Consider the following 25,232-nt stretch of genomic DNA (forward strand, 5'->3'; position numbering starts at 1 on the left):
TCACATCGCAGAGCTGACAGCCCGACAGGACCCCGGCCATGTGACAAAATGTGCTCCAGAGCCACAAGTGGGTGAGGTGGGACGGGATGGTGGCCAGGGCCAGGCAGGGAGGGAGCTGCACTGCGTGGGTGGCAGCGGGGAGCATGGGAACCGGATCAGCCCATCTCGGCCAGCCGGGATCCCACTTCTCCCAGGCTCCCCCGTGACCAAGTGGACCACAATTAAGTAGGCCACAGCTCTGCTACCCTATGCAGGAGGTGCCGTGCCTTCTGAGGCCACCAAAGCTGAGACAGCTGGGAGGACTCATACTCACAATGAGCTTCTCTGGCCAGCAAGAGTGGAGGGGACTCACACACCCAACTCAGACACTCACCAAGTGCCCGATTCCTGCCCTGTGCGTGTGAATTAGCACAGGAGCGACACTTGGGTTAAAAGATAGGTATCTGATTGTTTCTCCTTTTGGGTTGGAGGCCCTACCAATGAAGAACTGCTGCAGGAAACCTCTGCCAAGGGTCTTGTCTCACAGGGATGAGGACAGTAGCACAAGCGGCTCAATTCCCACTAGAGACACTTTTATCAGCCTTTCTCATTACTGTTAGCACCCAAATGATGTAGAAGAAGAAATGGGATTTTCCACAGAGACAGCAGTTGCTGCTCAGTGATGCTGCTGGGTGCCTGGACCAGTTCTGTTCAAAGGAGCATCCTGAAAGCTGTGCCAGCCCCAGGAGGCCTGGCCACCGTTGGAGAGCCCTGTCCGGTCCACCCCAGCCCGGAGGGTGGAGGGGCTGATGCTCTGCGTCAGCCCACGTGATGCTCTCAGCAAAACAACAGGCAAACGTGACCTGAATGCAGCCAGAACAACCCGCTGTTTGGAAAGACTAGCTCACTGTCAAAGGGGCAGGCATTGCAAAAATGATTCCACATGCCTCCATCCTGAGCTCAGTGCCATTAAAACTGTTTCACGATCTGGATGAGGAATAGAGAGAATACTTATAAGGTTTCTGGAAGATGCTAAACTGGAGAGATTTCAACCACCTTGGAGTATTGGATTAAGCTGCAGTTTCGATAAAAGGGAGAGGCTGTCCAAAATCTTCAAGAGGCACTTCAACCAACGCTCAGGAGAATTGGAAAACATGAGTACAAAACGGAGCCAGGAATACGCACTGCAGAAAAAGCTTGAGGACCACAGAGGGTCACTGTGCACTGTGGGCACAAGCCAACAGCATGACAGGACTAGAAATGATCAGACTGATTTAAAGAGAAACAGGTTTAACCAAGTTTCTAAAGATAATAAAATATAAGCTCTGGATGAAGCTACCTTGGGAGACCAGAGAGTCTTCATGACTGGCAGTTTTTAAGGAAAGGCTGGATGACTACCTGTCAGGCAAGACCTGGGATACCTGACCTTTCCCCTGCACAGGCACAGGCACTCGAAGTCACTCATAGTCCCTCTGATCCTGCCTTTCTGTGAGCTGCAGGTGCCTGTTCATGACTGAATCCCCTCAGGGTAGACTGCAACCATTACAGAGCCCAGGTCCACAAAGAAGCCAACACAGACCAACCAAGCTGTGATGACTGTCCATCTGCTCTTTGCTAGTAACAAAGACAAGGGAGTGCAACTTGGGCGAAGCCCTTTCAGTGAGATTTGAGCTGACATTTGCCACAGGGCAGGGAGGCACAGCAGCCAGCACCCACGGTTCAGATGGCAGTGAGAACATTGCTGTGCCATGTTTCCTTGATGATCAGTTTAATGGTGATGGCTATGGAGTTGCACATGTTCAGCTGTGCTATTCCTAATCCCTTGTCATCAAATGGGCAATATCTGGAGGAGAGCTGTGGGTTCATCCAGAGAACATGTCAACAATTTTGCCTTGTGATTCCTGCATCAGATCTTTTCAAAAATAGCCCGGTCAGGCTTCCTTTCCCCCTCCATGGGACCGTCCAGCATTACCAACATTTGGGAGACACCAATGGAGCACAGGGTGGGTCTTCCAGTGAGGCCACAATGAGTGCTGAGCTTGGCCTGGAAGCCAGCTTCCCTGGAAGGGTCAGGGTATGTAACCAGTGCCTTCTCCCAACGCTGGGGTCAGCCCTGTGCTGCACTGCCTGAGCACGCACCCATCCCACCTCCCAGCCCTCTGCGGTGCCAACCCGTGCTACAGGTAAATAGCCCAGAGCAACAGCAACACTGAATGATTTCTGAAGGGTTTTTTTTTTGTGCTGAATTACCTATGACTGATGTTTTGTGGGATTACATAAGTGAAAACACAGGAACGGATCTCCTGTAGAGGTGTCTGGATTTATAAATAGATTTATTGCTCCTCTTTGAAGTTCAGAACATACAGCCATTCACAGGGTCTCAGGCACAAGAAGCTATCCTGCGCAGGCCAAGAGGCTGTGTTGCACTTAATTATTTGTTAACAGGTTTAAAAGCCGTGTTTCAGATGAGACACTATTTCAAATTAACAGCAAAAGTAATTGTGCCAAGCATTGCTGTTCTCTGACTGCACCTCCTCAAAGAGGCTCGCTGGCTCTCCCAGACTGTACCCAACTCCCAGCACGAGCTTGGTATAGGGAACAGAAATCTAATTCCCCAGCGCTGCTCTCCAGGATTTATGGCAGCTTCTCTTAAAAAAAACACATGTTGCAAGACCCAACTGATGAAAGCTGAAGTCAGCAGTCCAAACCAAAAACGTTTAGCAAATCAGGCTGAGGCTAATAACTACTGTTACAAATTACCCAAGACGATGGAAGATTGTCTTCATATTTGAAGTACTCGATTTTCAAAACTGGCTTATTAGAAAGACCATAAAACCAAAGTTCTCATTCTCCCCTCCGTAGTACTGACATGTAACAACCAGTTGAATGTTCAAATGTCCATCTTTGAGATCAAGCACCTACTTCTATAAGAGATGCTGTCTTAGAGAAAGGCAGAAGACAGGCAGAGGGCTTGACAGACAGAAAAGCTTAGTGTCTGTTCTGCAGTAAATCAGAACAAATGGCAATGTGAACTGTCTCTCTAGACTTAAAATCTATAGACATCAGCGGGCTGTTTGGCCCTATGGATGCAGTCATAGGACAGGAACAAGATATTCTTGTAATTTACCCTTTCCCACTTTTATGCACCCTCCCCAAAAAGCTTTGCTGCACGAAAATGCTTGTTTTGAAAACTGCACAATTTGCAAAGAGGTTGCAATAGAACTCCCCTGAAATACCACCAGACCTTGTGAAGTGTTTCAAGGCTGTAACCAACCACTGTGGAAGAGCTTTGCAGCTTTCTGAAGATGTGCTCACACCTTAGGCACATTGATAGAGCCTTGTTCTACCAAATAAACTATGGATTTCGTCTTACTCCTTGCAGTCCCACCCAAAAAAGAGTCTATGAGACCAATACTGTACAATCCAGGGCCTGGGCTACTGATTTGACATTCCCCAATCTTAAGACTCTTCTCTCAGGTCCCAACTGCCTTTGCAGTAGGTAACCCATGTACCTACTGGCTGGTTTCTTAGTAGGTAACTTGTAAAAGTGGTCAGAACCTGCCTGGCTCTACTCCCACACTGTGATCACTGAGTATACAGTTACGCCACTGTCGACCACAAACGTCCTTGCTTCTGCTGGTAAGATACAGGGAGGGAAATCACTTGCTTCATCTTTACTTTAACTACCAGTAAGGCTAGAGAGCCATCCCTTCTTCATGAACAACAGCATAGAGCGAAAGTCAAAGAGTCAAAGAGTCAAAGAGTCAAAGTCAGGTGCCAGGGAATTATCTCTGTGTAAAGTGATGCAAAACGACCAACTTTTTTAAAACTATCTTTGCTGAACAGCTACTCACGCCCTCGATACTTTCTACATTTCCTTCTAACAAGGAAACTTGCTTCACCACACCATGTTAATTTACACTTACAGCCCCTTCTGCAACCCCATCTATCACACCAGCAGGAACCCAGGCAGCTTTCAAATAGTCACCAGATGAGTTCCAGTACCTGGTTGCTTTGTGCTAGCTGTGCCGAGCTGATGACGCCAAAGTTTGGTTTAAATAAGGACTTAGCACCAAAATACCCAAACAATTTATAGCGCAACCTGCCCTGGCCCAAAAGAGAGCTCATGTCTAGGGCAGCACAGAGTTCAGAAAGCACAAGCTTCAGAAGAAGACGAAGGCACCAGCTGCACGCAGCTCTGGAGCTGACCTGTTGAAGGGCTGCAGCTGTCCCCAGACATAATTCAGAGGGCTTTCTCCACTCTGTCACTTCTGCAATCTTCCATCTCATCACCACTGAGCAGCCCTGACTGTCCTACCCAGCACATCTGGACAACGTTTCCATCTGAAGGGTTGGTATACACTACCAAATAAGTATATAAATGAAGCAGTGTTACTCTAACAGCTACAAAGACTAAAAATACACTCGCTGCAACAACGCAGCAGGGTTCCTAAAACATTTACAGATTTGCTCGTCAGACAGGATTATTTGAGGCAAGGGAGAAAGTTATATTGTGACCCAAATAACTTCTCTTTTTAAAACCAAATTCCTGCTCGGAACTATTTCCAAACAAACCAGTAGCAATGGTTTCACCTCTGTGGACTCAGCTATCCGTAGTCCCTGACACAGCTTAAGTGAGATCCCGGGCATTTCAGCTCTCCAGGTCTCCTAGCACCCCTCAAACAGCGAGCCGTGCCCCGGGGTCTATGTGCATACAGGAACAGGGGCCATGGCCAGAAACACTGGATCCACATAATCAAAGTCACTTTGACGAGCCACAAGCTGACAGGACCTCTCCCCATGTCTAAGCTGCTGGAGCATTGGTGCCAGGGGCTATCAAAGGGGACAAATACAGGCACGAGGGTTCAGCAGGAAAACTGGAGGAAAACAAGCTCTCTGTGACCTCTTAAGTAAATGATGGACCTACAGGATTCATTGGCTCTGGCTGTGGAGCACAAAGTCCCCTGAGCTTACACGACTACGTGATTTTTGGAAAAGGCCAGTGCCTGCCAGGCCAGTGCCACTGTGGGCACTGTGCCAGGTGGGCTTTGCAGTACCTGGTCCAGACTAGGAGGTCTCAGGGAGAGGGAAGGAAAGTTGGCTCTTCTGAGAGACCATTTCCCTCTTCATCTCTCACCTTCCCTTCCAATCTTCTTCCATGCTTCATGGTCGCTTCCCTCTAAGGGAAAGACCATGAGCTACGGAGGAGAGGGCACAGAGTGGATCTACTGTGGTTGCTCTTGTTTTGAAGAGGGAGACAATGGCCATGGCAAGAAGAGAAGATCAGAATCAGCAGTATTGGCCCCCCCAGGCACATCATCCAAAGCTCCCTGAGGTAGAGTATTTCTCGGACATACTGAGACATTTTTGATAGCAGTGGCTGTTCATATGCGTGTTGTTGGCAGGGTATCACTGCTGCAGGATGGCCATATTTAAAACCAAACCAGCTGTGGCAATGCTAATGAGAAGGGGAAAGAAAAAAAAAAAACAAACAAGAAAAAACAAAGACAAGGGGCAAAGCAGTTGTGCTGCACAGAAAGCTCTCTTGGGAGTGCAGGACAGAGGCTGGAGAGAGAGCAACTCTGTTAGGCAGAACCATTCCATGCCTGCTTGGGAAGCACAAGAAGTATAAACAAACTCCCCACACACCCTGCAAATCCAGACTTAGCTACTTACTAGACAAATAATTGTACACAGGAGAGTTGCCTAAAAATGCATTCCAGTAGGGGCTTCTTTCAAGAAGAAGGGCTGGAGGGCTTGTCCCAGGACAGCACGTAGGGGACTATTTCTTGTGAGTGCAGCAGGGAGGGACTGGAAGGCACGGGCATGTTCCCTTTGGTCCCCACCGTGGGTCTAGCATCCTACAGATGCTGTTAAAGCTGGAAAACTTTTCTGATCCAATGCTACCTTTGGTTTTAAATGCTAGCAAGCCCCTCTTTTTCCCACTGTGCTGGCAGACTGGCCGCTCTCCTTTCCTAGCCTTGGTACTGCCTAAAGATGGCTGTTCTGCAAAGGCTGAGGAACAAAGTCCCAGAAGCAAAGTCCCATCCAACCTGTGCTTCTGTCCCTAACAGTGACCAGTAGCAGAAGCAAAAGTCAGGGCAAACATGTACTTTTGGTTATACACGAAATAGCAAGCACCTGCTTTCCAGACACCTCATCTACACGATGCATGGTTCTTCAGGTTCTGCTATAACCCTTCCCTCAGCCATTGCTGTCAAATTCAACAGTCGCTGTGGTGGGGAAGCTGTACACTCCATGTTCAATTCCTGTTGCTTTTTCTCCTGCATTATTCATTGTTTTATAAATCTATAAACATCTATGATCAAAAATGCATAGTATTGAAGATGGGGATTCAGCGGGGCTATAAAGATGGTTCATGCTTTGTTTTCTGCTCCCTCTCTAAAAAATTATATTGCTTTTCTTCCTTGTCTAAGCTGACACTTTGGGGAAGGATGCGCACTGGCTCTCTGAGCAGCAACAGCTTGGTTATCTGCCACTGGATGGTTGGTCAGGAACACTTTTACCATGCAAATTCTTTTGCATTTTTTCAGACCAAGTTTTACCTGCTGGACAGAATTTCACTCCTTCCCAACATCTTCCAGCTGTGCCTGGAGATGCAGGAGCAGGACCCCAGCACGGACCCGCGTGGGAGTCTACTGGTGACATCCCCCTCACTGCAAAATGTGATCATCTGTTTCCACCTTTCATTTATATCTTTTATGGATAAACCAATCCACAATTAAGCCTTCCCTCTAGCCTCACAAAAACTTACTTTCTTTTAGCAGGTTCTGAAGAATTACTTTTTTCCAAGTTTTCTGAGCACTCAGGTATGCTATTGTGCTGAGGAGACCACCCTGATCCTCACACTCGCTATCCCTTTGAGCCCTGTGATGGAGCACTAAGGCAGGACTTTCCTCTGCAGAAGCTGTGCTAGCTCCTCCCAGTCTATTGTACATCCCCAGACATGCTCAACTCTCACAGATTCAGCCAACTTGTGCAACAGTGAGACTTCATTTTTTACAGTTCCTGAGGCCATTTTAAAAAAATTTGCCTCATTTGTCACTCATCATTCTCCTGATAATCATAAAGCCTCAGTGGTTAACACCAGCAAAAGAACTTTTTGCTTGTTCCTTCAACAGTGCTGACTTCAAGTGCTCTTTCACACCTTGGTCCTCTGCAGGCACTAGAGATTCCCTGGCAGGCTTCCTCTGAAAAATGTTTTCATTATTTTTTTATGCCTCAGGCACTCTGTTCCTCAATATCTTTTTCTGGCTTGACTTCTTATGGTTTGACATTTAGTCTGCCAGAAATAGCGCTCTTTTTTTCTATTCCTTCATTTGGCTACAATGCCTATTGTTTAAAAGATATCTTTTTACTTCTATGAATTTACTTTAATGTGTTACTTAAGCCCGGTGGATTTTTTAGGGTCCTTTTAAAGACTTTTGCACTGAGCTTTTAATCTTTAATCAATTTCCCTACCATTTGCCAGCATTTTACCCTATTGGTTTTTCTTTCCTATTCTCATTTAGCCCTTACCGTTGAACCCCATTTCAATTTGTAGGCACTTACTGATAAAATTAATTTAACTATTTGACTTCATTTTATTGAAGGGACAGCATCACTTTTTCATTGACATGCACCTTATCTATCACCCAGTATCACTTGTATCCTGGTGTTAGTGTCTCACTGATTTAAGAGCGAAGGCTGGTGTGAGCCTCTATTCACTTACAGCTGAAACGTCTTTATAGGTTGGATGACATCCAAAGAGTGAGCTGAATTTTCCACCTGTCTCACTTGGATACATAAAGTTACCTCATTTATTTAGGTACTGTGATCAGCTCTTGCTTGTAGAAGAGTATTTTTAACACCATCTCTGTGAAGCTTCTGTCTGCGTGGGGTGAGCACTTCCCTCCACATGAGCTTCTCTGATTCAACGCGTTTGCCAGTTAATTAAAAAAAATCATATACATATGCTGCAGAGTGCCTATCCGAACACACCACACTCATGAAAGTGAGACGTCTGTTTCAAAGATTTCTGTTTCCCAGCTACAGCAACAGGAGATTTACAGCTCTACTGTATGAATCCTGCTCCGAAACAGAGGCCACTCCTTCCTGGTGGTGCGGGGCAGCTCGGGCTGGCAATCCCCTCTCCATCCACACTCACCCAGACGGCGTTTGTGCCCTACTGGGACATGCCATGGTCTTTTCACCTGGGGCAACTACAGAATAAGACAGGATGGAGGCAGGTGATTTACAATGAAGTGGTGGATGACTGAAATTGAAAATATCCTTCAGATGCTCAGGATGTATCATTCAAATGCTCTCCTACAGCAACCCTGCTAAACAGGATCAAGCCTGGAGGACACCCAGGAGTCACCAGAGATAAGCTGGACTAGATGAAGTGGATGAGGAAAGCTGCAGCGTGGAGGATTAGACCTGGGATGTGAGAAGGTGGCAAAGGCCTCCCGGCCCCACTGGCAACAGTCTCCTTAGAGACTGCAACCCAAACACTGAGAAAGACTCTCTTGGATTGCTGTGTTTTTACTAATCTCTAGGTTTACTCCAGTGATGCTCTCAAGACAGAACTCATAAATGTGAACCTCCTCTACCAGCGCTGTTGCAATTTCTTATGTTTTTACAGGGTGAGCTCATTATGGATAATTATGCTTCAGATCACTGAAGAAATAAAGAGCTACCAGTAATCAGAGTTGGCCCGGGTATCACAAACATAAAACTGCGTTTGCCGCCTATAATTTAACACTAGGAGGAATTATGTAATCTTGAATTTACAACATCTGAAAATGTATTAAGGCAGATCAGCTGGGCTCAAGGCTAGAATTACGATGTGCTGCACAAACACGGGTCACTGGAGGCGAGATGGTGATGGTAATCTCACAGACTGGGATGAAAATGCTTCTCTTTGCTTTGCAGCCACGGCTCTGGGGCACAGGGCTCTGCAAAGCTCGGTGGGAGAGAGCACCCACCCAGCACTGCCAGCATTCAGAGTCAACCAACACCCAGAAGAGATGGTCTCTGCAGCAAGACACACACTCGTTCAGTTCTAAACTGAATCTGGCTCCACATTGCAAATCCATACTGGCAGCTAATGCCATGGTTTTCTTGTTTTTTCTTCTACTTTGTTTTTTTCCATATAAAAGACGCACTTATATAAAATCCACAATCTGGTGTAATAACTCGACGCTGGCATTGGAAATACTAAGTATGAAGTCAAATTAATTTATGACTCATTCTCTGCCCCCTCTGTGAACAGTGTGTTCCCAAGAAAATGCCATCTGTAGCGTTTACCCTGTCTATCCAGGGAAGACCAGTCACACTTGGCCTGCTCCATCACACAAAGCCCAAGAGATATTCTTTTTTGTATTAACAAAGGGGCAAAAAGGCACAGAAGATCGTCTGAAATCATCTTCCTGTTCTTTTGAATACATAAAAATAGGTTACTCGTTTAGCAATTTAGGTAAACAGCTCGTTATGAAAAGTCACTGGGGAATAAGCCTTTATGATTTCATTTCTTGATCGTTTCCTGTCTAACTAAATAAACATGAACTCAAGTGACACAGATACCATTACTTTTGTGCGCAGATTATTGAATGATTTCTTTCATAGTTTTTTGAATAATATCATCTTGTCCATCCTGTCGAAGACAATATATATCAACAGACAATGGTTGGGGAGAGCGAAATCTCTCAGAGACAACCAAATCTGTTCAAAACGTCTATTTAATGTTGAATCTAGGCGATGACCAATTCTGATGTTCAAGTTTGGAAGGGGTTACTCTGTTTTGATAAACTGCACTTTCATATCACTTTGAAAATAGAACAAGAGTGAGAACAGCAATATGTTACCATATGACTAAAATGGTTAAAATTTCTTGATAAAATCTGCTCTGCCACTATTTCAATCCTGACCTCTATAACGGAGCTCTACATAGGCATGAGAGCTGAAGTAGACCTGTGACATTAGCAAACCACACTAAGTACAGCAGAACCACAGTAACGTGACATGCTGCTTGTCCACAACTGCACACAGGAGACAGAAGGCTCTCCCTGTTTCTCTGTCCAGGCTCAGTAACTGGCTGCTGCAGCGACCTCTAAGTGAAAGCTAACCATGGCTCTGATTTTTCCCTGGTCAGGCTTCACCAAACTACTTTTATTGCTCAGCTGACAACCCAAGAAGCCAAAGGGTGGCATTTTCAAAATGGCCTGTAGACTTACAGCATGGAGACATTCTCAGATATATTTTCCTACATCCTAGTTTAGAGATCTTGATGCTTTGAAGGATTCTCAGTGACCTTCTGAAAAAACCTTAGCAGCCACCCTTCTTTCATCTCACAGATAGGCTGTAACCCTACACACACAACTTCCAGAGCCTTCTGCTTATACTCTATAGCTTGTAAGGCTGCGCTGAGTTCTCAGCAATTTCTGCTAAATCCAGAGGTAAAAGCAGAAACATTGAGGGAAATATCCCTACAGATCATACCTGTGTAGCCAAGAGAGTTCTCTGTACCTACTAGAGTGTCATGAGCTTCTCAGTGTGGGGACAAGGACGGCAGCTGTGAGAGGGAGCCACAGAGACTAAGATTTGCCTTGTATGCATGAAGAGAAGAATGAGCCAACAACCGCTAGAGATAGCTGGGGCCGTTGGCCTCCTGGAAACTGCTCTGAAGCTATTCAAAGTGAGAGAGAAGGCTGCCCAAATGTTAAGCAGCAACCTTCAGGGAAGGCAGCTGCTGTTAAGTGGTATGTATTGTTTTAGACCTTCCTCATTCGATGACTGACTGGGAATTCTGCTTCTTGCTCCAAAAGACGGAAATGGCATCTTTTGTTTGCTTGACCCTGGAAGGCAGAGGAAGTTGGAGACTTTATTTATTCAACCCCAAGACATGGGAACTTACAGAACATTGTCGCTTCCCAAAGAGCTTTTGTTTTTATTTTCCTTCTCAGCCTGTGTGGGTTCTGTTTGCCCTATGGATTTTTCACAGACAGTTTGCTACCAGCCTTGGACATCTGTGAGTGGCTTTTGCACGTGGCTGTCAGTTGAAAGAACGCTCTTTGTAGCTGTATGCAAATAATCACGCTGCTTGATGGCAGAAATCCCTCCAGTTTTGATCAAAAAGCCCTACCACTAGATTTGTTATTGACCTTTTTAATTAGAATGTGTATTATTTCAGAGCACTTTTGAAGTCTGTTACATCAGTATGATGACGGATGCTAGGAAGGAAGGCTGAGGAAATGAGGAGAAGCTGGCTAACACAACAGAGCACATGGACTTTGCAGAACTCACCATCCTGTTCCCAGTAAATTTCTGCCTTAAAGAGAGTATTTTGCTGTTGTGTTTCATGAAAAAACACTTAAAGAGAACAGGGTTTCTTAAGAACCAGGAACATGCAAGTTACAGAGAATCAGGGACACAAACAATTATTTCCAAGGAAGGCTGAAGACAAGTCCCACTGTGTGGCATCAGACTAAGGACCCATCCAGGATGTTTACATAAAATTCAAACCTCTCTCTGTCATGGCTGAAATTCCCAGAAAATGAGCCTTGGATCTCACAAGTGGCTTTCCCATCATGTCTCAGGTTTGGCTGAGAATGGAGACATCAACTCTCAATTTAGAGAGAACAAATGATGGAAGGACTTTTACATATAGGAAACTGTTTTGCACAGGGATCCTAAGAAGAAAAAAGGCCTTTTTGGTCTTTATGCTGCTGCTAAGGCCACCAGTTCTCATGGTGAGTACAGACATGCACACTGACAGCTGCTCCTACCAAGAGAAAGTGAAAGCTGTGAGTATCTAACCCAATCCTAGCGAGAAATGCATTAATGAAAGCGGCTTCTTGGGCTAAATGTTGAATGCTACCTCCTACACTCAATGACTGTACATATGTTCTTACTTTTGTGTGCTGCAGGAGAGGACTACTGGTGGTGTGTGCTGCGCCAGAGAGCTGCAGGCATCCTGCAGAGACAAAAGGCTCGTGCTTGGGATAGGCAAAGTGGCTTAGCTATGCTGTACTCTATAGATTATTTTGATCCAAAGATCGACGTTATAACCCACTGCATTTTTTACAGCAGTTAAGTAAATACAAGGGCAATGGCAGATGTTTTCATTTAAACTTCAAGAAAGGCACCGCCTATACGTCAATTTGGAATTGGTGTAATGAGCCAACAAGACTCTGAATTACAATAAAAGCAAATTTAGGAATGAAATCTACTGGAGACTTAACTGGTCTCAAGTGCATAGTTAGATTTCTAAAATAATAGCTGCAATCCAGCATAACAAACATGACTTGCTTAAAAACAAAAGCTGGAGTTTAACTGTGATTTGCAGTTGGCTTTCATTCCCATGAGAAACTGCAAGATATTTCTTCTTGGAGTAACTTCTCAGTGAAGCCACACCAATGGTGCCCCCAAAACCACATATAGTGGGACAAGGACTACCCAGTTCTGCTTTTTTCCTTCCACACTTACCAGCCCTAAGGTCCTTCAGGTACCATCAGGCAGATTTTCTGAGCACTGCTTGTGCCCACAAATGCCAGGGCTTTGTCGCTGGGCAGGGGCAGGTCAAAACATGGGCATGGCTGGCTGTGGGGGCCGAGGGGAGAGCTGTACCAGGGAACAATAGCCAGCTGGGAAATGGGAGGAGGGTAAAGGGCAGCAAAAGCATCTGGGGATGCAGAAATGAAGGAGCTGACAGCAAGTGCTGGCTGTGAATCGGGGGGTGACAGGCTGGGGAAGATGGAATTGGTAAGAGGGCAAGAGGGGAAGGCTTTAACACGTACCAACATGTAACAAGTTACTATACTTTTTTTAAAAAATATAATATTTAAACATATTGAACATATATTATCACATTAAACAGACTTAAATATATTTCTGCAGAGAAGCCCTCAGTGGGGAGTTTGCTTGCTTATCCTCACGCTCACAGAAGGGCATGGGCAACCCAGGCTGACCAGAAGGAACACATCAGGGAAAGTTACAAGGTAATGGCCATTTTTACTCTTTTCTGAAATACAACTGAATCATTTTTGTCTAATTTTTATCTTGAAAATGAATAAAGTACTGTAATTGCTTTGTACAATAAAGTTACCTTAATTTTCCATCTTACTGAATGCACAAACACACACACACGTCCGCCACAAAATTTTCTGTTGAGATTTGCCCTTAGCTGCAAAGCACTGGCGCTGCCCCTGGCTGGATTTACCCCAACTCTTCCCTCCAGGAAAAACTTTTCAAACTGTAAAATTGATTCTGCTTTGTACACCTGTGAAAACTGCCAGACCCACCTTGCAGAACCGTGTCATTAACCTCCATGCAGAGTCATGTTGGACAGTGACTGACAACTCATTTTACTTCCTAATCTTTGTCCGTACCTGTTCTCTGTCCCCGCAGCCCGTGGTGGGAAGGGCTCAAGCCAGCTAAAGGCAGAGACTACAGCAGAGCTCAGAAGGCACTCAAAGCAATTAAAGAGCAATCAGAAAAGGATGACAGCCCTGCTGGGAAAAGCCTGCTCAAGCAGTTCAAAGGGTTCTTGACTGAACTGCAAGCTGTTTCATGTTTGGAAACAGTGTCATGGGTAAACTTTAGTACACAGAAAAATAAAGATCCTGCAAGATCTTTAGAAAGAGGAAAGCAAGTGATGAAGTTCCAAAAAGGTTTCAAAGCAAAGGCCACTTCAGCTGCATTCCCTTCATCTCCTCTGCCAGGTTTGTGGTAGCAAAAAGGAAGGGCAAGTAAGTGGCACTGGAAAAAGTTTCCCTTCTTGCACAGAGATCTGGCTGAGACATAAGAACAGGCAGAAGAGGACAAGTTCTTTCACTGAAAGTTTTCCCAGTTCCTCCCAGGGAGACCTGTCCTCTTCTAGCAGCCAAATCTCAGCAGGTGGGCTGAGACTTAAGAAAAAAAAGAATTAAGGTGGGCTTCAAAGACCAGCAAACAGCTGGGAGCAAAGCTTTGTTGTCAGCTAACTTCCAGATGCTTGTACAGTCCCTGCAGAGGCAGAATAGTGTGGAGGAGCAATGTTCTCAAAGAAGAGAAATGGGTTCTTCTCCAGACACAACTTTTTAGGGAATCGCCTCCTCCAGGTAATCTACTAATGATCAATTCAAAAATCCAGCCAAGTTACCTACTAGCTCTTTTGTAATTTTTGTTCTAATACCTGGCTGAGTGTCACAGAGGGAGCTGTGTTTGATGCCGTTGTTTACTTAATGCTATCCTTGTGTCTCATCTGTTTCAACATCTCTGCCCAAATCCCTGGACATTTTTTTATTTCCTGGATTGTGCTGATGTTCTGAAGAAAAATCCCAGAGAACTCCAGTAACTATTATTTCACAATGTTTCATTATTAATGAAGGATAAGATTTGTCACTGGATTCTGATGTGTATTTTCCAAACTAGATTTACTTCAACAACTGAAAAGTTATTTCAAGCAAAACAAGACTCAGTTACATGTTAGGAAGAAATACTTTGTAATTTAGAAATAGTGTTTGTTCTTCAAGTGATAAAGTGCTCATTTGCACATGATAGTTCAGCTCAGCCAGAAAAGGATTTTTGTAATCTACATGAAAAGGGCGGTTCAGGCAGATAAATGCCAAAAATAATTCTGATATATCTAATAAAAATTCCCCCAAAATAGCTAGTTATGGTATAACACACTCGGGTTACTGTACTGCATGGGAAAATGTAATTATCAAAATGTTGAAAGCCTGAACTGATTTTTTTTCTCCCTTAGTTTATGGAAATTCACATCATCAGACAATGTTTTCAGCGTGCTTGAATTTAACAAAAACATTTGGGTTTATGATTCACTTGTACTGTAAAACACATAAGTTTTAAAAAGGATCATGTGCACAGATATTCAGAAAGAAAAGTTTATACAGTTACAGGGTTCACGATGCATTTAATGACTGTGACAGTGACCCCGTGCCCCAAACATGTCCTAATTTGGCAGTTCCTCACCATATTAATTAATGGTATATTTATACAGTTCACATCCTGATTCTCATGTGGAACTAAAAGGCAGATCAGGAAGATTTCTGTTCGCTAATAAGCCCAAGCCCCTAGTGCAAAGCTGCTCTCTCTTCTGTCCTGCAGCACTCTAACATGATTATTATTAATCCTGACCACGTAGTGCAGAGAGGTCCCGCTCACGCTGAGTGTTGTATAACGGAGGGGCAGACAGCTGAGGAAGCTGATGGAAAGCAGTCAGTAACAAACCAGTGAGGGCCAGGAATTTGCTCTGATAAGCAGGCATCGGAGGAACACAAATGAGAGGGTGAGGACAGTCTCCACACTCCATGAGACCTTTATAGCCACCAAGTTAGAGAAGCTAGGTGACATTGAAGTAACCCTTAATCAGCTGTGTGCAAATCACTGGGACTGGATGACACCACCCCTGAGTCCCTGAAGGAGCCAGAATGAGATACTGCAGAACTGCTGGCCAAGGCACGCAGCCTCTCCTTACAGTCTTGTTGACCAGGCACTGGTCATTTGCCAGTGACCCAGTTCCAGCAGAGACCCCGGCAACTACAGCCTAGTAATGACCAGTTTGATTTCTTTTTCACAGCTATAACAACAGACATTTGGTCTGAGTTTGATTTCCACGTACAAGTCAGGCACATCTCTTTGAAATTATTCTCCTATCATTCTCTTCCATGTTTTGGACTTACCATTGATGTTTACAGCTGGCAACACTATAGACATCTTCGGTCTCCTGGTCTTGTTATGTGTAGTGGCTGGCAATAAAAGGTGGTCCTGGAAAATAGGGGAAAAGATGTGTTAAATCTACCCTGGAAGAACAGAGCTGGGAAAATTCCTTTCCATTCTGACTTACAGGCATTCCACATAAAACTATTTACAACATCTTAGCAAATTCAAATTGTTGAGGGAGTCTTCCAAAAGTCACAGCAATAGCTCATGCTGTGTAACCAAGAAGAAATCCCTATCACATGCAGGAGAATATGAAAAAGCCTTGATCATGTGGAAAGAGATGGAAACTCCTATTAGGCCCTCGTTCAACAGAATACTTATGTATATGATTAAAGTAATTTAACTTGACTTCAGCGATACTTAAACATGTGGTTAAGGGCTTTGCTGAAATGGTGCGTTTACGTGCAGTGCTGCCTGCTTTATATATAAATGTCATCTTGCTATATCTCTGTCAAGCTCTACACCACATGCCTCGTGCAGTAGGACCGTATCGGTCAGGGCTGTCAAGGGGTGTGAAATACGAGCTCTGCTGACAAAACCTACCAGGGAAGTTTGACAGCAAAGCTGTGCTTTAGAAGCTTATCTCAGCTGCGAGGTGGCTGGGTGCTGCTGTAAGACAGCTGTGTCTTTTAGCAGTGGAAGCTGCAACTGCTCTGGATACAGACCTGACCTGCAAGGAAAAATGCAGCCTTTCTTCATTTTCTATTTTTTTTTGCTGTTGCTGAACTCAAATCGCTCAACTTGTAGCCTGGGAAAATACGGTTCTTCCTTTATCAACAGAAGTAACAGAACATAAAGCACCAGTTCGGGCATCTCCCATATTATTGTGCTATGCTGATCTAAATGGCCCAAAGAAAGACTACTAAGAATGAGGGAAGCTTCCTAGTATTTAGGAGCAAAAGACTGTGTTTATACAATGGACAAATTGAGTTGAAATTTCTAACTCAGGCTCTAAGCGAAACAAAAACCTGCCAATCACGAGGTGTCTTTTCCAGGCCCCAAAGAATTAATGGAAAGGTTTATTTTCCCAGCCCCCGTGTTTGCCCTTCTCCCAGTCCCAGCAATGCCAAATTCATTCCCAGCATCTCTGAGAAGAACAAGAGCTGGCAGGTGCCACCATGTCAAACACGCGGAGACTAAGTAGTTTTCGCAACTGTCCTAAAACCAAATCTGAACATCTGCCTTTCACTTTTCAAGATTTGGCAACTAATCTCACATGGTTAAAAAGCAGAAACAAGTTTGATGCTCTCATCTCATTTCATGCTTTCCCATTTTTAAAACTCCCATGATATTTCACAAATTCAGCACTCAGAAACTTTAGCTGGAGCTTTTCGGTTCCCTGGTTAAGGCTAAGAACAGGCACACAAACAACTCATGCTTTTGGCCTTTTGGTCAAGGTTATCTTTTTGGCAGACTGAATTAAGACTTCCTTCAGGACACGGTTGTTAACTTCTCACTGTCAGTGTAACTGTATTTTTCCCATTTTAATGGGAAAAATCTAAACACTACATTGTCATGTCTAAGATTCAGGGAAGTGAGTTACACATAAAGTTGGGTAATAAATGTATCAAGATATTCTGTAGAGATATTGCAGAACTATCAATACCTTTTTTAACCACCAAAAAATCCCCTAAAAAACCAAATGACTGACCATGAGAAGAAAACATTACTTCAATAAATGACCGTAATTAAAAACATCTTGGTACCAAAATTATAAAACCACTCTGGTATAATTCTCAGACTACATATGTAATTCCCATCTCATTTGTGAACCACCGAGATTAAGGCAACAGTAAGTAAGATGATGAACTTCACAGAAAAGCTGTTCTTGAAATTCAATGTTCCCAAGGGAACAGGCCAAAGATAAGATGTCCATTAAAACCACATTTTGTAACAATGTCCTTGTCATTATTTGATGACTATTTTTAACATCGCTTAAACAATGCTTATCCTGGCTTTTCCTTTTTCAATGCCTCTGAGTCCACAACATCATTACCTAGGAAAACACAAGTACTGCGTAGGTGATCACCTATGAATCATTACAAGCAACTACTATCTTTTGCTAACATATCTGAAGATCAGTAGATTAATTGATGCTGGACTAGTTTTGCTTATAATGGCACATTTACCTTCTGTACGTATAAAATGTATTAAGAACTATCACTTTACAGTCAGAGTACCTCCATAGAAATAAACAGCAGTGTCATGACAGAAGTCCTATGGTAACTACAGGGGCAGTGCAACCACCTTGGACCTGGCCTTTGCAAGCTCTGCATCTCCTCCATCATGGTTAAATTCAAAGACCTGGCTCAGACTGACTCTGCAGTTAACAAATATCATTTCCATGACTATAACGCAGCCAAACTATGCACTAATACTGCTGGGCAGGTTCAGGTTCCACCAAACTGATCTGCTTGAAAACAATACTTTCTTCTAAACCTTGCACTGGAAATGAGATGTAAAATTCACCTTTCTTAGTTTCATCTCACCTAGAAGTCTTTTTTTTTTTAAATACCAGGATTTAATAACAACTCATTTTAGACTTCTGTGAATGACGTTTCAAGTACTGCAAATAAGAAATGAGCAGTTTACCACTATCTGCTCTGCTTCCTCATAATTCTGGCTTAAAACAAAACACCAAGTCATTTTCTGGCAGACTAGTCAATTGAAGGGGGCAGCTCCAGCAGGTATTTCACTCTGCATTAAGATAGCACTGGAGATGACAGGAGCTCCCGCGAAGCCTGCTCCTCTCCAGTGATGATCATGAGAATGAGGTTTCGTTCAGGCTGGTCAACCAACCAAACACCTGAAGCTGTATCAAATGAATCCCACCCAGACAGTCTTCCTTCCCTGAACTCAGAGAAACAAAGGAGTGTTGTTTTACAGACCACAATTACAGACATTCAAACCCAAAGAAATACAAGGAGGGGGACAGATATATAAAATGCCAATATTATAAATCTAACCTACTGAAGTGAAATTATTTTGCACAATTCGTGGCAGCCCAACACATCCTGCTCAGCCACATAAAATCCTGTTAGAAACTGGTAAGATAAAAACTTTGATACCTCTTATCTGTGCACTGTTACTAGCAATCCCTCCACACATAACCCAACAAGATCAACTCACTGGATCTGAAATAAAGTGCACAGAGAACTATTTTCAATGAAGCTACTCTGCTACCCAAGACATTAAAATTAACTTTCGACTAGTTTCCAGACTCTGAAATGTCTCCTAAACTACACAGCCGAGTGGTACGTTCATGTATCAATTCACCTGCTACTCCTCTGTTTTACTGGAGCAGTTTGAACAGTGTGGGAGGGAAAACCCAGAGACTTCTGCTCCCACAGCATAGTGAGATAATGAATGTGAAATAATTTACACTTGGATTTGTGTATCCAAATACGCCTTGGAGCTGCTGCACAACTCCCCAGTGTTTCAACACTAACTTTGGAGAAGCACACATATAAGAAGCCAGTCAGCCCTAAGTTCAAACTGCTACCAAGAGCTGATGTGCAAGATGCACAGATTGTCTGGAAACTGCATATTTCCCATCTCTACTAAAAGGAGCTAAATCCAATAAAATTTTTAAAAATCTGTAATTAGGGAGATTTATCACATCTCCCTAATAATCTTCATCTTTCATATGCAGGAGCACCCCTCTGACAAACATTCCTAACTTGCAAAGTTTCATAATTACCCTCATTCTACATTGAAGGCAAAGACAGCAGCAGGTATGCTGCAGAGTATCATAAATATTTTGCCTACAACTTAGCTGTTGAGTACAAAAGTCTTCAAACAGTCCCCAACTTTTATTTGAAAGCCATATCTATTTATATGCAACATAAATGAGTATATGGGTTAGTGATTAGAAAGAAATTAGGCCTTTAGAAACATTGTTTGAATATATTTCTAACACATAAAATATTTTGTCCTGTTCTGAAGTATGCTGAACTGCATCCCAGAGGGGATGGTTCATGCTATTACTCATCCCCAATTTTAAGCAGTAGACAAAAATATCTAAAATTAAAACACTGTTTGTGATATTAACACATGGTATAAAACTGAAAATGAATAAAAGCAAATCTTACAAGTCAGCATCTGGCCCATGAGCACGAATGTCAACCAGAGGCAGAATAAATCACGACTATTACCCAACAACAGATGGCCTTGGCTTCAGCCAAGATTTGCACTTAGATGAGATGACAATTTAAATAGACGATGCAGACCTGAGACTGCTGGCAGAATGACTGGAAAAATATCAGCCTGGAAAGACAATATTTCAAAAGAGACCCCAGCTCTACCATTCTCATTTTGCTTTTGATTATCCCTACAGTTCAGTGATATTGAAGCCAGATGAAATGGACAGATAGACAAATATAGATATAGATACTAAAAATCCAGCCACAAATGTATTACCTTAATTTAATGAGCTGGGATACAGAAACACCCTTTTTCCTGGGGATAAAGTCTGAAGTTGTTACTTGTTAAACTTCTTATAATAATGACATTTGCCACCATAAAACATTCTGGGCACTATATAATTATAATTAAGCAGAGTTGTAAACATTTAGAAAGAAGGTGCCCCTATAGAATGAATTTCCTCACTGAATCTCTGCTGGCTATTTCAGTGCCTGCTTCTGGACTCAACAACACATGGAACGGTGATAAAGATTTTAAGGTTTCTTACATAAGATCAGTGTTGTCAGGGCTCTAACAGGGATCAGGCTTTGGAGCCTCATGTATCTCTAACCCCCACAGTCAACTGGCAATGCAAATCCTGTTCCACTGTGCTAGAATATTCCAAAACCAGCTGCTCCTGCAGCTTCAGCCTGAGTCTCATGACATGTGGTGTGCTTCTCAAAGTCTCTGCTACCTAGATGCATGACAACTTGCGGGCGTCTTAGCTTTTAGTTTAAAACAAGAAAAGAATTGTTTCTAACTCTCACAGTTAGAGGACACAAAGCAAATATCACTGCATACCATGAAGTTTCATTAAACAGAGAGAAAACAAGCCACTTAAGGGTCGTTTTTTATTTTTATTTATTTTAAAACTATCATAATTTCATAAGCTGGACTCTTGGCTTTTAATTTTTATAACTGGCAATACTGCTTGCTTTGGCTTTTGCAATGCATGTCCTACCAGCAACGCTACACCCAGCAACATTAGAGGACATAAAGCAAATATCACTGCATACCATGAAGTTTCATTAAACAGAGAGAAAACAAGCCACTTAAGGGTCGTTTTTTATTTTTATTTATTTTAAAACTATCATAATTTCATAAGCTGGACTCTTGGCTTTTAATTTTTATAACTGGCAATACTGCTTGCTTTGGCTTTTGCAATGCATGTCCTACCAGCAACGCTACACCCATCAACAGTCGCGTCCCTGGGGAACAGTATGCCACCCAGCTATAGGCAATCTGTGGAGCTGCTCCTCCATTTCTGTCTGTCTGAAAGAAACACAAAGGAATTTGTCCTTGCAACGTGCTCCTCCATTTCTGTCTGTCCACACAAAGAAACACAAAGGAATTTGTCCTTGCAACATGGCCATGATGGGAAAAAATATTACCAGTGCTTCAGGGAATGCTTAGAAGAGATGTGCATGCATTTGAGGGATACCCGAGTGACATGGGACACAAAGGAACGGATTTCCAAACCCGCCAAGGCTCTGCACTCTCAGCATGAGCTGTCTTTCCTCCTACCCTTGAAGTTACTTATCTGTCAAATCAATTCCCCTAGATTTTTCTTACCCTCTTTAGCTGCTGTGCTTAGGTACGGGTAAGTATTTTTCAAAAGCCTTTCCTAATGTCTCGGGCAAAAGCTTTACCTACTAGAAAATAATTGACATAACTTGATTTAAATGTGCTCTGTTACAGTATATTTAGCACATCTGCCCACGTAAACATTGCTGGTCATGCAAGTGAAGGGCAAGCCGTGCCTCCGACCCTTCCCAGTGGTTTGGAGCACGTACCCAGATGTGATCCGTGTGGCAGCCACGACTCCGCTCCTGCAAGACAGGCCCTAACTCACTTCTCACAAAGACTTCATCGAGATGTCCAAGCTCTCTGTTAGAGATCCACCTCTGACAAACTAAGGATAATCTTTTTGAAAACAACTGACATTTGTTACTTTACAGGAAGAAAAACTCCAAGGAGACGGGATTAAAATACCAAAGGAAAACCTTAATGTGCTGTTCTCGCAATTTGCCTTGATGAGGAGATTTGATCTTTACCATTGCCTTGGAGACCAAGCTCTGGGCTAGAATATTGCAACTGACAAAGACAGTTGCCAGAGCAGAGTGGGCAAATAGAGCCAGTCGCCTCAGATGCCAAAGGGTACTCTGTCCAGGCAGCTTCAGAAGGCTTCTTACAGCAAACAAACACTGTAGCTGGGCATTTTTTTCATCGCTGTTTATGACTAAGAGGTCTCCAAGGGAATCATGCCTCTGTCTCTTCCAGCCTGAATCTTCACGCTGTGATCCCAGAACCACATTACAACCACTGTTGATACAGGCTGAGGAGCATCCTACATCCCACTGAAGTGCTGGCGGCTGCCCAAAGCTGCTGGGGGTAGTATTTTTCTTTAATGGCACTGCTTTTGGCAGGGTTCAACACGTGCTGATAGATTAAAAGCTTATCTATTAACTATCCAGCCACGCCTAGCAATCTCAAGATGAAACAGACAGAAGGCAAGTAGGGTTTTGACTGTAACAAATTATGCACCGAATTCATGTAGTGTCTTTCAAATCTATTTTCCCTGAACACCTCTGGGGATTTCAGGTCAATGAGATGACACTGGACCTTCTTCAGATGCGTGCTTTTGGCCATACAAAGAGTGTGAAACAAAAATGTGCCTTCCCAGGCCTAAAAAGCTGCATCCAACTTCAGAGACTGCCCTGTACTGGTCCTCTGAGGTGCTCTGGGCTGACAGAGCCAATGAGCCAGCTTTTCTTTCATAAACCATAGCTTTCAAACTTTTTGAAAGTCTCAAAATAATTGTTTCAGACTGTCTGGCTGTTGCCAGAGATGTGGAGGTTTCTGTCCTGGTCTCCTACCCAGGCCACCGAACCTGCACCAAGCAGCATCACAGCCTTTGGCACGGAACTTCTAGCTGGGAAATGGTACCCGTGAAGCCTGGAACTTGATCCTCAAGAGAGCCAGGACTGAACCTCAGCAGTTCTCCAGGCACAAAAGGAGGCTGTTCTTCAGGGAAGAGAACTCACTGCAACATACTCATGGCCTATGGGCTGATTCTCATTTACAGTTCCCGACACTGCCAAGCACATCGCACAGCTCATGGTGTAAATGAGAATCAGGTCTGGGCATTTCTGTTTCTGGTTGCCTCTGTCAGTTCGAAGAGGACGTGTATGAAAGTTTACAAATTTGTAGAGGAAATGGCTGTATAATTTCACTATTGATTCGGTTGGGTGATGGCAACCATATGCTGTCCTGAGGATACACCACACTGGATACAGCGCTGGTCCATCTGAACATGCCAGAAGTTCCTGCAATATTGCTTTCGCTACCAGAAGACATTAAACAGGGCAGTCACTGCAGGGGGGTGGGCACCTCTGAAACAACCACTGTCCTACCACTTCAGTTCGACCCTTACGTCTGAAAAGCACAGGGGTGGTTTTAAGAACAGAAAAAAGAGAGGGAAACCAGTTAAAAGCTCTACACAAATTGTGACTCTTAGCCACAATACTCGCTTATTACACCATGAACTGTAAAGCTGCCTTGTTTTTAAAGTTGATGTGTGTTTTTTCTTTCATTTTTTAAAGGTGGACCTTAGGATTCCAAGCGGATTTACTCACCCCATCATGGACCCCTACAGGGAATCCATGATACGCAAAGATGAGTATGGGACTCAGTGACAGACGGGATAAAGACAGCAAGGAATCCACAGAAAACCCGCAATAAAAATTCACAAGGTCTCAGCCTCTCTGCACCAGCTCTTGACAGCCCACCCTGGAAGGCCCCAGTAGCTTTACTATTTTGGGTTTAACCATTTAACTTAATTTGTGAGAGTTAAGAGTTCCGCATATATTAAAGCTGAGGTTAGCTAGTGTGTATTACCACAATTTGATTTTGCAGCATACTAAAGAAGAGAGTTTGTAATTGAGAATTCAAGTCCCAATTCCTAATACTAGAATTTAATTACTTTTCTAAGTTTTAAACCTACTGGGGGGAGAGGGACAAACTGTCCCATAACAGGAAAGCTCTCAGAAGCGGTGGGAATAGAGCTGCTGCTTCTGCTTTTATTTTTGCCAAAAGTGCTCCTATTCACACCAATGCTGTTCCAACCCGTGTTTCTGTGCACAGGTGGTTTTTACAGCCTATACTTTGCACACAGCAATGAAGTGATGAGATATGCTTTTTATTTAAGCGTTTTACCAGAAATAGCTCAATCCCACAGTCAATAAAATGTCCTGTAGTGTAAGATTACACCTTTCTGACATTCCCAGACAAATTTTATAAATAACACCCAACTGCACTCTGGAACACTTTCTGGTCACTGTCCCTGCAGAAGAGGAGGTTGCTATCCAGTTAAGCTCCCACACGAGAGACCTTTTAATGAAGAAGTCTTTAGTGCCTTTTATTGCCAACTGTGCTACTGCCAGATGTGATATGGCCTGGGCTCCAAAACTAAACTAACCGGAAAGCACCTCGCTGTGAGTCAGAGAGCCTTGTGAAAATCCCAGAGACCTCAGAAGAATGGAAAATTCACTCTGTCACAAGCCTCCGCTGGAGGAGTTTCCGCTGTTCCCTTCGATGGCAGCGCTGCAGCACGTCCACGAGCAGGGCTCAGCTTTGGAGGTCAACACTAAGCGTTTTCTCAGTGTAAAGGACAGCCAGTTGCAAAGAATCTCTTCTGGGCTAAGAACTAAAAAAGGTTACAGAGACTACTAAGGATATGGAGACCTGCTGTGAACTGTGTCCTTCTGCAGTTTGCAAACTGGGACAGAAAACACCAGTAAAGCAAGAACTACTTTTTGTCTCTTCTCCTCTTGGATTGAATTTGTTACGTTGCTTTACAGACCAAAAGGAAACTGAAAAATGGAGGCCAAATTAAAGTGATCTGGGTTAGATTTTTAAATGTCTGAGGCTTAGACATCTACTGAGATCATCTCTCCAGTAGCTCTTGAATCCCAAAAGATCCAAGACATAACAAGTCATCACTATATGCTTTTATTTCTGAACAAAAAAATCTCTCCAGGTGTAAAAGCCGAGTACCCAGTTTCACAACGACTTGAGGGAAATTAAGTTTTTATGCTGCTGAAGCTGTTCCTGATTTCCTCTTCCTGCCTGTCCTGGCTGGGCATTCCTGCTGCTGCCCGAGAGCTGATACTGTCCTCTTCTGACCCTAAGGAAAGCCAACTCATCTTGCCAAGATGGAAACAAGCAGCGTGTACAGACATGCTGCCTTCCCCTACCCGTCTTCCAGCCACCAAACATTTTCAATTACTCTTGTAGGGATTTTCTAACAAAGACATGACTTCAATATATTGAGTAGCTATTAATAAATT

General features: G+C 43.5%; 1 protein-coding gene across 3 annotated transcripts in view; it reads right to left on the reverse strand.

Moving 5' to 3' along the window:
• Nucleotides 1–25,232, reverse strand: part of ATF6 (activating transcription factor 6) — an 81,587-nt gene that overhangs the window by 3,941 nt on the left and 52,414 nt on the right. For all 3 annotated transcript variants that reach the window (XM_014943493.1, XM_014943492.1, XM_014943491.1), the window contains exon 15: nt 15,663–15,747. In XM_014943493.1, the coding sequence (XP_014798979.1) occupies nt 15,663–15,747 (85 nt within the window). The remainder of the gene's footprint in view (nt 1–15,662; nt 15,748–25,232) is intronic.

The sequence above is a fragment of the Calidris pugnax genome, unplaced genomic scaffold (genome assembly GCF_001431845.1).
Source record: "Calidris pugnax isolate Ruff unplaced genomic scaffold, ASM143184v1 scaffold63, whole genome shotgun sequence".
NCBI classification, from domain to species: Eukaryota; Metazoa; Chordata; class Aves; order Charadriiformes; family Scolopacidae; genus Calidris; species Calidris pugnax.